The sequence below is a fragment of the Calliopsis andreniformis genome, chromosome 8 (genome assembly GCF_051401765.1).
Source record: "Calliopsis andreniformis isolate RMS-2024a chromosome 8, iyCalAndr_principal, whole genome shotgun sequence".
Classification (NCBI taxonomy): Eukaryota; Metazoa; Arthropoda; class Insecta; order Hymenoptera; family Andrenidae; genus Calliopsis; species Calliopsis andreniformis.
In genome coordinates this window covers 4,391,290-4,405,550 of record NC_135069.1, presented here as the reverse complement: position 1 = coordinate 4,405,550, position 14,261 = coordinate 4,391,290, and the positions used below count along the sequence as shown (strand labels likewise).

The following is a 14,261-nucleotide window of genomic DNA, read 5'->3' as shown; positions in this document are numbered from 1 at the left end:
GGACGAAGTTTAGGCAGGGAAGGCTTCGCCTGTCTGATCCTCTATCGGCCCACCAGCTCGCGCAGATTCGACGAGGATCGTTAGTTACTCAGCTTCCTCTGGGGACAAAAACGGGAGATAATTAGAACCGTCTGGAGATAATTAGAGGTCTCGATAATTCGGTGGGTTGATTACGAGCTTCCTTCGATCGGTTCGATTTTCCCTGATTGTTCTTGTAATGGTAAGGGGAACATGTCTGATTCGGTAGTGGGAGGATTGTGTAGGAGTAGGCTCGAATCAGACACCTGCGGAGCAAAGTGCTTGTACAGATTGGTAAAAAATAGCTTTCATCGTAAATGGTAATCGCAGTGGGTTGTAAATAATAACACAATTGGAGTAATAAAGATAATATTGGCTTTATTGCACTGTAAATGGGGCACAGTCATCGATCTTAACAAATGGGTGGAACTCCTTCCTCCTTTTGCCTATAAAATCTAGCTGTATCGTGTCGTTTGTCTTGTTCGATACCTTTTATGATTTTCTCTATGAGCTTCCATTACTAACTCGCGATTAGATTGCTATGAACTAGTAACAAAGATTGCTTCATGCAGCCCAGTATTAAAATATATAAATATTTGAATATTCCAAACACTTGAACATCTCGAGAGACTTCTGATTGCAAATTCGCTACCATCGTCCTTCGTGTCGCGCTTTCAGCAAGCTCTCACAGGCGCGCTGTGTACCATACCAGAAAAATAATGTCAAGGGAGCGGCTAGTCGTATCTGTTCCTCGGTGTAAACACAAGAAAAATGATTTTTCGCCAGTAGGAGCTCGCTAACCGAGCGGCAACCGGTCTTCCTCTCCCTGTCCCCCGTTATTTATGATTCCACGATAAGCAGTTGTTCGTCATGAGTCACGAGAAGTCGCGGCCCGTGTTCTCTCGGCCGCCGCGAGCGCATCGCGAGTGCATCGCGAGTGCGTCCATACAACGAAACGCACTATTCGCGCGTGTAACGCTCGACACGCTCCCTCGTTCGCCTCTCTCCTCCCGCGAAGGGTTTTCGCTTTCCACGACACGCTTCGAGCATTATACGCGTGCGTGCACGCCTCAACCGGCGAGCAAACAAGGGAGGAGCCATCTTGTCCCCGATGATTTACATGAGATCTTGGCGACTCCTCCGCGCGGAATTGATATGCACGCGTGCACGCCCGCGTACGAGTTGCACCACGCGCGCGGATCTAGGCGACTCCCTGCACGACGTTCTCCTTTTCAACCGTATGATGGTCAGCTGGGAGATTACACATATGAAGCTTGCTGTAAATCAGATTCAGACAGGTTGATAATTAGTGACAGTAGTCGCCTGGATTCTTAGGAAAGAATTGTCTTAAAATTTATTATTAGTGGATTATACAGGGGGTTGGACAAGAGATGTAAGAAATTTTAAGAGACTTTCAGAGTTATTAGTTGTTGAGACAAGGCCTAAAATTTGCTATAAATTTGTCTGACTCGAGACTGGGCTTAATCTACTGATTTCGATTAGTCTGGTCTGGCTAGTGCAGCTCGACAGTAGATTAAGTCCAGTCCCTAGTCAGACACATTTTACAGGAATTTTATACTTCTCTTCAATAATTAATAATCCTAAAACGAAGCCTTAAACGCAATTTTATTTTTTATTTTTGTCCTATTTTGATATCTAGAATCACTCCTTAAAATTTCTGACACTCGTAATCGAACACCTCGTATCTAGGAAGCTCGCTGAGCCCTCAGTCCATCATTTCAGACCATCTCTCTCCTCTTCCCGACAAAGCACTAGCCTGTGGACGTTCTCCAAGAATCCTCCTGCTCATTACAGTCAGTCAAGGGCGTCCCAAGAGCCAAGAGTATTGTCTCGGTAAAGGGATACCGCGTTTCTCGGTATCTCCATTACCTATCGGCTAGGATATTCTCTGGAATCACGGTCGAGATACATAGTCGAGCGTAGTTGCGGAACGCTCGATAATCGCCCTCAGAGTTTGTATGTTCTATTGTCTCTGGGCCCTCCTCCGCCTCGCGGGCTGATTAAAATTCATAGAAAGTGCAAATTAACCGTGACGCTTACGGCCAGGTGTTCCTGCGCCGAGCAAGGATTCCATACGGACCCGATGGTCATACACACGTACACAGAGGCGTGATCGGTTCGTGTGCGTGACTAAAGCCTCGTCCCCGTGCACGCTCGCCTGCTCTTCGTACGTGTGGCGACTCTATTCGCCCACTTACTGGTCACTGACGCTCGCCAGTCGTAAGATCGCCGCTGTTCTGGCACGATTTACGGGATATTATATAACGAGGCTGCGCTCGGGACTCGACGGTACCCTGTCGCGAATAATTATTCGTAATTAAATGACGCAATCGCTGGCTTTTCTGAATTACCGCTCGACGATCGCTCGCGGCGCGCTAGAGGTTCGAATTCGAGGGACTTTCGTTTCGATATTCTTTATGGATGTTTGAAACACTGTTCTTCGATTGAATAAAAAATTGTGGTAGAAAATGATACTGTATAATGGAATTAAGAAATTTCAATGTGGGGTATGAACTAAAGGAAAAGGGAATTTATTGGAAAATTCCACTTTCTGAAGTGAAACATTGAAGCAGGAATAATTCTCATAACCACCTGTCGAGTAGAATTATTCACAGTGGTCAAATAATTATTTCAAACTCTCAACTTATTTTTACCTCCGAGAAACCACCTGTTGTCCGCTCAGATAATCGATCCTCCGCCACGTTATTCGTTTTCGCCGCGAGCCCAGACGCTTATTAAGATCGCGCGATTTCTTGCTGATCACGCGTTCCACTTAGCGGGTTCCCTCATTGTTCGCAACGCGCGGTTATATCGATGATCGCGTGAAATCATCGTTTAAAAGGCCTCCTCCACGCGTCACGATCAGGTTCTCAGTCTCGTTTATCCGTGAAACGGGCAGAATTATTCCTGGCGGAATTACTTCTGGATTTAGCAGCAGAACTGGTTTCTCAGCGAGCCGCCTTCGCTTTGCAGGAAGAAAAAATGGATCGCTAAACGGTAATCTCCGACGATTCAGGTACCACGTCCCTCCCCTCCCCAGCCGCTGACAAAGGGCACGTCGGTTTGTTCGGCAAATATTTCCTCTGCGGCTTATCTGCGCCAGCGTTGACTCGATGATAATGCCCGTTGTCGTGCAGGCGTTACGGCCGTTCAGAGGACAGCCTATTCTCCTTGCGCACGCTCGTAGCGAGATGAATCGAGTCCTCTGGTGACTCACGACCGCGCAAAAAGGAAGGAGGAAAAAGAAACCGAACGTTGATAATAGGATAGCGAGGTCGCCGTGTCGTTAACGACTACGAATTCTACCGTCGGCTGCCGCGTCCAGTTCCTCCTTCATCCTTGTTTCGCCTTTTTTCTCCCCCTCCTCCCCCGCGCCACTCCGCGGCCGAGCGAAGACGCGTTATTCCACGGTCGTAGCTCGCGCGGCGAGATCACGCTGCAGATTTCTCCTTGGCAATCAGGGTCGTATTCCGCCTCCCTCTACGCGGCCATCTCGAGCGGAGCAGCCTCGTTTCCGCCTCGTCCCTCTCGCCGCGCCGGTATTACGCTATTATCTGTCTCTCGGCTGTTGTGCCGTGGAGGGTTCCTCGGTGACAGGACAGATGTTGGACCGGTCAGTGTCGCGTTCGATCCGTGAAATTTCGTCCGCCGAGGAGACGCTCAACAAGTGTCGTGAGCGAGGAGGCGAGAGAGGATTGTCTCGGATTCGAGGATTCAGTGTCATGGACTGGATGCGAGGGGAAGGCTAGGGTGGGCGAATCGGTTTTGAGTCAGCGTGGGTGTGACTGTTATGTAATTAGAGTGTGGGATTTTTTGAAGATGGCCTTTGTTTTCAGGAAATTAAATTTAATGGTTTACAGAGGAGCAGTTCGGTTATTTAGATCATTGCATTGGGAGCTGGTTGCGTGTGATGTATGAGTTAGAGTGCAAAGTATTTTTTGATTAGTCATGTATTTATTTTAGGTACTTGGAGGGCGATGAAGTGAGTGGAATGCTTTTACTTCAAAGTAGATAAACCCCGTAGTAGGCAGACAAGGATATGTCTTGCCTCGTGTATCTCTGAAGAGTCAAAAATCTACTTCAAAGTAGATAAACCATGCGGTAATCAGACAGGGCTCCTCGTACTTCATATATCTCTAAAACACAAAAATCTACTTTAAAGTAGATAAATCTTGTAGTGTTCCGACAAGGATATCACTTACCTTATGTACCTCTGAAGTGCAAAAAAATCTACTTCAAAGTAGATAACCCATGTCATAGTCAGACATGCAACCTCTTACCTCGTGTATCTCTGAAGCGCTAAAAGTTCAAACCTTTTTAATTAATTTTTTATCTGCTTTGCAATATACACATGCCAATGTTTCTAATTCACACCAGCTTTTTCCACATCCACAACACTCTTCAAAGCAAAGCTGACTGTACAAGTATCTCACATTAAAATTAATTAAATCCACTTAAATTTATTTGAAATTGATGTCTTCAACTTGCGAAGCCTGCCCTGTTCCTCGTACCACAGTATCAGTACAGCTGGTATACAGCTTAATCCATGTTTACGTCGCGATTAAGCGGATCACCGCCGAATCCGTGAAATTCTCTGTCCAGGAGGAGAGACTAATGCTCAACAAGTGTTGCACGCACGGCTTGGAAACCATACGTTACAATGCCTGCGTCCCATTAGTATCCGTACATCTGTTCTGTTCTGCGCGGAGGGCCGTGAAGTCAAGGCGATATTAACTGCATTATTTTAGGTCTCGGTTTCTCTTAGTTGTTATGCTGACTTCGTTCGACCGACGCCCAGTTGCGTTTACCGCTGCACGACGCCGTTAAATCCGTGAAATTCTGTTCCCCACTGTTCGACAGCGTTCAACAAGTATCGCGTGCGAAAATACCGTACGTTTCTTGGCCAACACGAGTGTAATTTCAGGTTAACGAAAATCGAGAAGGTGGATGCATTAAGGACGACGATGTTTTAGGTTCCTGCTCGCCTCGACTGTTCTGATTAAGACTAGACTAAATCACAAGTCCAGGCTTGAGACTTAGTCTTGGGCTGCACTTGGGACATGATCTTGGACTAAATTTGGGTCTTAGTCTCAGCCTAAACTCCAAATCGAATCTTAGTCAGGACTTGGAATTTAGTCAAGATTAGGAATAGTTTTTTAAGCTTCTTATAAGAAATATTTTTATTATTATGGCTAGTTCACTTTTATGATACTAGCTAGCATTCGTATAAATAGTATTCTTCAGATTTTGTAGTCTGATAGAATCGGGTTAAACCTCTGCTCTCAACAGTAGGTATCTAACGGGCAGTTTACTGTCTGGCGTTTGTGTTACGCCTAAATTGGTCCGCGACGTTAAACTTATCAAATCGTTCTCTCCCCTCTGATTCAGCTTGGGTTACGCGCCAGATCTCCAACAAGCAATCGAAATAATTGCAAGGCGAGTTATCGACCGCGAGTTTCTCCAATCGCGATGTGGAGCAGATGTGAAATCGTTAAGAAAATTGTCGGGAATCTGGTTATCGTTTCTTATCGGATGAAAAGGATTTGATGGGTGGAGAGACTGAATGCATTGGCGATTTTATAGAGAATGTGTTGGATTTCTTATGCATGAGATCCACCTCAATGATTGATTTAACACTTAATCCATTTGCATAGGGTGAGAGAATAGTAATGGATTATTTCAATAAAATTACAATAAAATTAGCGAAGTGTCAGAAAATATAGAATTTCTTCTATAAAATATCCTATTTATCTATGACTTTTATTTCTCATTTTCTATTTTTATTAGAATTATTTAGAACCCATTTCCTCATTCAGAAAACCTCAGTATTCAACTGCACCGTTAATGCAGTTCCTATTTCACGATATTATCTCCTCAATCTAGATTCAAAACCATCCACAAAGTCTCAAACGACTCGTTAGCTACCCCCACAAGTAGCAGAGCTCAACCATAAGAAGCAGTTCGGTTGCTTCTGCGAAGACGGGCGCTTAGATCGGCCGATACACTCGTTCTCCACGTAATATCAGATGAGTTCCTCTTGAGCACCCTTCCAGCGTATTGATCTATGTTATCTGGTACTCGTTCCCTGCGATCCACCTCTGTAACGAGCACCCACGAACTGGGAACATCGACACGGTATATTCCATTAAACAGATAGGTCCCACTCCAGCGGCCATTGCTCGGGGCCTGTTATTTCCATCCACAATGTTGCGTGGCTCCCTTTTCCCCATGTTGTCTAAATGCCAACGTTCTCGCTATTCAATGTCGGTGCTTGCAACCAGGCAGCCCGATTGGCTACCGAGGCAGACCGCTAGCTTATCTACGAGCGTTACATTCAATTAACCAGCGAGCAACTTCCTGGATGGTTTTCCAACAGTGTTCCACCCATTTATCGAAGTCATTCGATCCGGAACGGATAAGATCTGCGGAAGTGGGATCATTAGCTACATCGCATAGTGCATCGAGACCGAAATGAAAAAGTAACTTTTGTATTAGTACTCGTGGATCTCAGATATTTAAAAAAATTGGAAATTCGATTCTTTTCTTGGAACTTCCTTCACTTCATGCACTGTGTATCGTGACGATCGTGACGAGCCTTTTAGAGGATTGATCGTTCCAGAGGAAGGCTATGTCGGTGTTCATGGTGTTTCGGTGTCCTGTGGGCGAGCGTTTATTGCGAATTTCTCGCGTGTCGGAAGGTCGTAACGCCGACTCGGCGCTTTTGCAATTTGTGCTAACCATCGAACCGGCTGCCCGTAACGATGGTCCCCGTTTAGCGAGCTTTTTGTTTCGCGCCGTTATCGCAAAATCGATCGACAGCCTTTCGTTCAGGTAGCCACAGGTGAGCCTGCCGATTTCGGTGTGTAGGCTGAGTCTAGAACCAAGAACGATGTGGTGTACTATGTGTGTGATAACAGGTGAATTTAATCTACCAGGTGTGATGATTTCGATCCACACATTTCTACGAGGTTGCAATTCGATCAACGTAGGTGAATGCACTGAGCAGGTTATCCAATCTGATCTCGCGCGACTTTGCAAAATCTCATCCAGTTTGAGTGGCCAGAGAATTACATACGAGCCAGGGAATTTCGTTAATCGCGTTATCGTGGCCGCTTTAAGGTGTACGCGAGCATCGACGGCGAGGATCAACCGTGTAATCAAGTCGTGTCGAAATATCGCGATGGAGTTTATAAATATGCGATCAGAGAAATTGCATATTCTCGGTTGCATCACGGTCAGCTTAACCACGGTCATTTGTGTTGTGATTCCCTAAGATAATTACACGCGACAGGATAATCAGAATAATTGAGAGATATGTTATGGCAATCTGCATGGAAAATGGCAAGTTTCAATTTTAATCTAACAATTAGACCAAACAAAATTTCTGTATTTGCAACTTCATACGACAATAGAAAATGAAAAATTGGGTGTGATCAAGCTTCTTCTACCTTGAAATTATTTTTAAAATCAACTCTGTGGAGAGTTGTAGCGCCTGAACCTCTCTCAACCCTTCAGCTAATTTTAATTTTTACCTCGCGTTGTGCTTATCGACTCGTTCCAATCGTTTCGCGCAACTGGTCCGCCAGAGTCCTCGGTTGCGTTCAATTTTATCGTGGTGTTGGTGGTGTTGGGCACGCGAGGCAACCGTTTTATCGGCCCGTACGTGTCTGTGGCGGGGCCCTGACCATCCTTATATCTCGGAGACAAAGTACACGTATCAGGAATGCACGGCAACGTGCACCAGCATACGGTAGCGCCGCATGGCATTAATAATTCATGGCGGCGCGAACGAGAAGGGTTAGGCTTTGGGGAATTATAAATATTTAGATCGTACAGAGATCGTCGCGGAGAAACTGCCTGGAAACGCTGGAAACGCCGTTTCGCACCCTTTCTTCGTCCACTTTTCTTGTTGGCTTCTTTTCTTTGCTTGCCCGTTATGCCATCATGTGCTCTGTGCGTGACTCTCCTCTCTCCTACTGTGTCTCTTTTTTTTTACATTGAATTTCTTCCTTTGGTCTCCTCCTTTTACGACCTGTAACTCTTTCCCGCGAATCTCGATCCCTGGAACGGTTACTTTGACCCTGGCACGCAATCGTGCAGAGATCTTAGAGCCCTAGGTATCTGCTGTTCAGCAAATTGAAGCATTCTATGCACAATCTGCATTGATTTCGAGGCGCCAATGGCTGTCGAAAGGTTGAGGGCTTAGGGAGTACGAAAAAATATGGGGGAGTTCTGAAACAGAGAGGGAAATTGAGAGAGACCACGTCCCATATGAGATATTGAAAAAGGGAAATGGTTTGATAATGATGACGATGATGAACGTGGCTCTCATACTGAGTACGTGGATCAATACCTCGCAAAAAAGGCTCCCAGCCAAAAAAATTGATCATTCGTGGCACACAGTATCCTCAAGCTGTCTGACCGTGAAAATTATATTCCCTCATTCTTCCTTAATTATTCTTTTTTATGAACTCGAAATATTTAGAACAAACACTGGTTTATTTAACTTCAAATAAAAAGGGAGATTCTGGAAAAATTTCACTTTTTTCCACGGCAAGGAAATCGTTTCAAAACACTATGGAAGCTTTGACGATTACTGCAGCTGCATTTTCTGCATTTACGCAATAGGAAAACGCGTTTCACCGCGTGGGATTGAATTCTCTTCACTGGGAGCTTTTTATCGCTGTTTAACTTCGCGATTGCACGCGGGAATTTGCGTAAGCCTGCTTTGTGGCAAAGTGGAACGCGTCTCTTATCTGTGAAGACATCGCGCTGGTATTACGGTTCCTTTCTGACCTTCGTACTTCGTTGCACGGCCTCATTATTATATTATTATTGCCGTTGATTCGCCATTTATTAATCTTTGCTGCGCTCGAGATTAAATTCACAGCAACTTATGCCTCGGCTTTAGTCCGTAATTGGAACTATAATTATTTTCTTGCCTTGCGCGTTCCGGACGCTAGGATGCTTTATTCAATTTGGTGTTGCGCGGAGGCCTATAATTATTATCATACTCGTCGATACTATATCCTCCGTACGTTCTGCTGATGCCTCTATTAATAGAGCATATAATTTTATTAGATGCTTCTTGCCTGGCTTCATGTAAAATAGAGGCAAATTACAAGTTCTCGGACACTTGTTAAACTTATTCATTATACAACTTCATTACGCCTGTACAGGATATCTAATTAGAATTACATAATAATTGAGTTCATACACTAAATTATTTTTCCAGCTACGTAAACTGTAGAATATTCAGTTCGTAGAAATTAGAAAAATAATTATTCACACGAAAACCAAACATTTCCTACACAAAGTGCAAAGCTATGATATATAGCACGAAGTTATAAATTAACAACGATCACGCTTGGAAGCTCAGATAACATCTCCAAACGAGTCCAACGGTGCAGAAACATTTTTGGCAGACTCCAATTCGACTCCACTCGAAACGAGCTCACTCGTTGCACAGAGAAATCAATGCATCTCTCTGTTGGCTATACGAACGCACCCCTTTTCACCTCAACGAGACAGCGAACGCCTCAGCCTCCCTTCCCCGCCAGGTTGCAACGTTCGCGCGACCTCTCTTCTTTCCTGACCCCGGCTGGCCTTGACCTAGGCCTTCCCTCGCGGGGGTCGATCAATCGATGGGAAGACTGCCGCAGCCTGACATCGACTAATTGCGTAAGCGGCCCGATAATGGCTCGTTCCTATTTCCAGGCCCTCGTGCGCCGCCTCCGAGGCTGAGATTTTTTGCATCGAGGCTTTCTGCAGAGGGGAGCGACGATCGATCGTCGTGGATCGATCGAGGGGTGCGCGTCCCCGCGAATGCAATTGAAATCGTGCCGCATGAGCGACCGCGAGTACTTGCACAGTGCGTGGGCGTGATTGCGTTAAAGTTCAGAACTCCTGGCTAGGGTTACCGGCTTTCAATTGTTCGTTGCGTAATGCCCGATCGACGGTAATCTGCTCCCAGCGAGAAGTGCTTCCCTATTAGCTCTTGGTTACGTCGCGGACAAGTTACCTTTGCACTGACGGATATTGTGTCGATCGATGACGATTAATTCGATAAGGGGACCGCGTGGCAGGTGATGCCTGCGTTTGCACGGATTTCTGGTGACCTTAATATTAAGGAGAGTGGAACAAATTCAGCGGTTTTATTCTCGAGGTGTTACGTTTACTTTGAATTCATTTTTTTATGTTAGGCGCATGGATTAACACATTTGGGAATAGTGTATTTTATTAAAAGTATTCTTAGTGGTCGACTGTACTGTATTTGTGAGCTAAGTTCTTTCTTGTTATTTTTTTTTCTTCATTTCATTACTTAATATGGTATTTGAGTTCTATTCAGAGGACAACAATTGAAATTCCTCTTTCTGCTCTGATTCCAGACGTCCAATGGATTAACTGGCCCAAAGCTGAAGTACGCGGAACCGACAAAAGCCCAGCTCGAATTGCACGAACTTCCAGAGACGCATTTCGGCAGAGAGTCGCGTAACGATGTAATGAACAATGTAAACACGTTGCCGTCGAGATAACCGCAGTACAAGCGTCACTAACAGACGAGTGACAGGGGTGACGAAGAGGGGCAGGATAATCAGAGCAAAGGCAGCGCGATCGATTGGTTTCTCGAAAGAAGTGCCCGATCGATCGTTTCCTTTCGAAGGTTCGCACCGGTAGGATCGCCTTCTCTTTCTCTTTTTTTTTCCACCTTCCCTTCCTTCCTCCCCTGGCGCTAGATCGCACGATCGACAGTCGACGCCTACTTTCTATCGCCCTGAAACCACTCCCGAGGTACAGCGCCAGTAAAATCCTCGTGAAACGAGTTTTACGGCCGATTCTCACGACGAAACGCGACGAAACGACCGTAATTACGCGGGGGATAGTAACGTCTGCCTCTAAAACGCCTTTGGTGCTCTCTTTTTCCCTTTTTTCCCTTTGTTCGAGGGCCAAAGAGCCACTTCGAAACGGAAACCGAAGTGCGCGGGACAGATCGTGCCCCCGCGATGGATCACGAGACGAGCTTCGGGCTCTGAAAGTTGCGACGAAATAAGGATTACTGATAACTTGGCGTGTGGTAGACACTAAGCCACTCGAAAGTCGGGGGACAGATACTTGGGAGGCTGCGAAAAGCCTCGAGGGTCACATTCGGTGTGTTGCATATCACATGCAGTTAAATCAGCCCAACTAATTCACTCAATATAAATCTCTTGTAGAAGACAATGTAGCACTCATTTGCTGGAATAATAACACAATTCAATTAAACACTATTTTAGAGCCATCGGTACCTGCAGAAAGAAAACTAGTTCTTGTGTGAACTGAACTTATCGCCTCATATCTTAAAAAATTATAATTTTTCAGTTATGACAGCGATATTTAATACACTATCTCACAAAGTCCTCTCTTATCTTTTCCAGCTATATTTCCACGAGGATATCAAAGGATCTTTCTACCCTAAGGACTAGATAATATCGAGTATCGCCCAAAGTAGCGATCAATCTTCAAATTCGCGTGGAGCAGGTTACCCACGCGACAGCTGTGAACATAGAAAACTGAATCTAAGAGAAATATAAAGGGAGTCGAGATGTACAGAGACCCGAATAGTTCGATGGGAAGTGGCGCCTCCACAAAGGACGACGAGGTCGAAATCGTTAGCAGATTTTTAGCGCCTCTGTGCGCGAGGGATGAGACCGCGAGGAACATCGCCCTGGCGGCGGCCAGGAACACGGTCGAGGGTTGGCTCGGAGGGGTTGGCAGCCCGAATCACTGGGACGACGCTGGCGAAATGGAGGACGCCGAGAACGCCGGGGGAAAGTTCAAGAGCCAGGACGGAAGGTGAGTGTCTCTGTGCGCGAAAAACGCGCCTATCCACTCGTGCGCTTCAACAAAACCGCGCGTCGATATTGAGAAAGTTCGTGTCGCGAGTATCTTTCACCTGCACGCTTCTGCTGGAGGAGTGCTGGCAATAGGCTACCGTTTCTGAGCTTCGGCTAGCTGAAGTCTTATTTCACCGCGAATTTTTTTCCTCTCGAAAGTTTGGAAACTTTTCTCCATGTGCATGAAACTACTCGATTTTCTTGGGTCTCTGGAGTATTAGAGTAAAACAAACGTAAAGTAGTTTAATAAATGCTGTAACTCTATTTCTAAGTGGATAGCTAAAGGTATAGAGACGTTTGAAAATCATTGTCTTCTATTTCTTGAAGAATAGACTGACAAAATTGAAAGGATGAGTTGAAGAACACAAGTCCAAAATTAGTCATTTTCAAATAGTTTCTAAATTGTATCTGGACCTCAGAGCCAAAGTGTATTAAGTCACACAGAAAACAAGTGGACTTAGTACCCTCTGGATCTTGGGTCCAGATATTTAAAATATGTAGAACTAAACTTGGGATCAAATATCTCAGAATGAGGTTTCTGACTTTTGCTATTCATCAGCTCACTGGTTTAATTATTTTGATCACCTCGTGCAACGAAACTTGTACATGCAAATTAACTCGGATTTGTAACTACATATTGAACTCAATGTTGCCAACCCGAAGTTGCCAGGGTCCTTACTAAATGATTCCTGATAAAGAGGTCAAATCGATGAGAACCATCGAAGAGAAACCTGCCTCCACCTTTGTCCCTCCCCTCGATGGTTAATTCTTCACAAAACCCGCGATCCAACAACGACCGAGCAACCCGTTTTCTCCGAGTAACTTATGGACGGTAGTGCACGCTCCTCTCTATCCCGCACCAAGTGCGCAATGATTTATGAACGTCGAAGTGCCCGCTCCGTGGGAAAGATAATATTTACTCCTGCATATAATGATCTCTCGGGTCTCATTAAACGAGCAGAGAAAACGCGCCTAGTCACCCAACCGAGCGCCGTTTTCCATTCACTTCCGCACGAATTTTTCCCCGAACCCTGGGTCAGCGCTTGACGCATGCTAATCGAGGCTTGTTACCTTTCACGGGAAGATACGACATGAGCATCGAGCGGTCGCCGACCAAGTCAGCGCCGAAGAACGTGCAGCCGCCACACCAGCAGCAGCTGCTCCAGGACACCTTCAGAACGGAGGGCTTCTTCCCTCAGAGCGTCACGGAGATCCCAGCATTCCTGGAAGACAACAGCCTCGAGTGCTCGGAGAGGTACTCTTCAGGGTCCTTCGACTGCGTAGATGGACGCCTGGGTAACGAGACAAACTATGGGACTCCAAACGAGAGGAGAAGATTCGACCTAGACAACTACAGGTCAGGACACTCGACGTCCTCTGACGAAGGAAAGGGCTTCAAGATCGAGTCGCAGGACAGGTGCTTCAGGATCAAAGACAGCTCGGACATCCGTTTCGGCTCCAGCAGCGAGAGCGAGCGGAAGTACCTGGGCTCGTCCTCCAGCGAGAGGCTGAACGAGGTCAGCCTGGAGGACAGACCCAGGGCTAAGAGCTACGTAAAGGTGAAGGGCGGGAAGCAGAAGCAGCTGGAGGACGACGAGCTAGACACCGGCACCAGGATCTATGGAAAGAGTCCAAAGTTCGACGAGAACCTGGGCGCGAACTTCGACCGCAGGAATCTTAATTTCCGCTCGCAGGGTGATGCGGTGTCCCGCGAGCGACGCTGCTACGACAGCGGGGACGACGTCTTGTTCGACGAGACAGTTTTCGCGGTCAGGAACCGCGACGGGGTCGTGTTCAACACGCTGGATGGGTTTGAGAACGAGAACGCAAACGAGATTTATCATAGGCAGGACGATAACCGCGTCGAGGACATGCAGCTGAAGAATTTCGAGATCTATGATGACACCCTGGAGGACGGTCGTCAGCGTTGCCCCAGGCCCGAGCAGGACTACTTGCGGAAGAACGAGGAGAGGAAGTTTAGCGCTGGCCAGATCAAGAGACCGCTCTCGCAGGACGAGGATGTCTCTTCCAAGAGCGGAAGGGTGCTGGAGAGCCCTGATGTCACGCCTGGGGATGTTGGGAGGCTGCTGAATCTGGGGAACGCTTTGGATGGGCCCAGGCAAGCGCAGGCGAACAAGTATCTGAGTCTGGTGACGCTGCATCTGCCGGTGATCCTGAGGCTCAGCGTCAACTGCCCTTTCCAGAATGTCAGGATCAAGTGCGCGGAGATCTTGGAGATGGTCAAGGTAAGAGATATCGATTTTATGAATTTTCTAAGTGTGCACAATTTCGCCGTGCTGGGGTTTAGAATGTTATTAATGGTTTTAAATATCCATTTAATGAAATTAT

General features: G+C 46.3%; 1 protein-coding gene and 1 long non-coding RNA gene across 2 annotated transcripts in view; one reads left to right on the top strand and one right to left on the bottom strand.

Moving 5' to 3' along the window:
* Positions 1 to 424: 424 nt before the first annotated feature.
* LOC143182404 (uncharacterized) lies at positions 425 to 2,234 on the bottom strand. Its single transcript, XR_013002430.1, has 2 exons — positions 2,080 to 2,234; positions 425 to 1,295 (listed from the first exon to the last, which is right to left on the bottom strand). It is a non-coding gene; the product is annotated as an uncharacterized LOC143182404 (long non-coding RNA).
* A 9,258-nt stretch (positions 2,235 to 11,492) lies between these two features.
* The window catches only part of Sesn (Sestrin), a 117,202-nt gene continuing 114,433 nt past the window's right edge, over positions 11,493 to 14,261 (top strand). The window contains exons 1-2 of the mRNA XM_076383273.1: positions 11,493 to 11,871; positions 12,997 to 14,158. Coding sequence (XP_076239388.1) covers positions 11,621 to 11,871; positions 12,997 to 14,158 — 1,413 coding nt within the window. The 5' untranslated portion in view covers positions 11,493 to 11,620. The remainder of the gene's footprint in view (positions 11,872 to 12,996; positions 14,159 to 14,261) is intronic.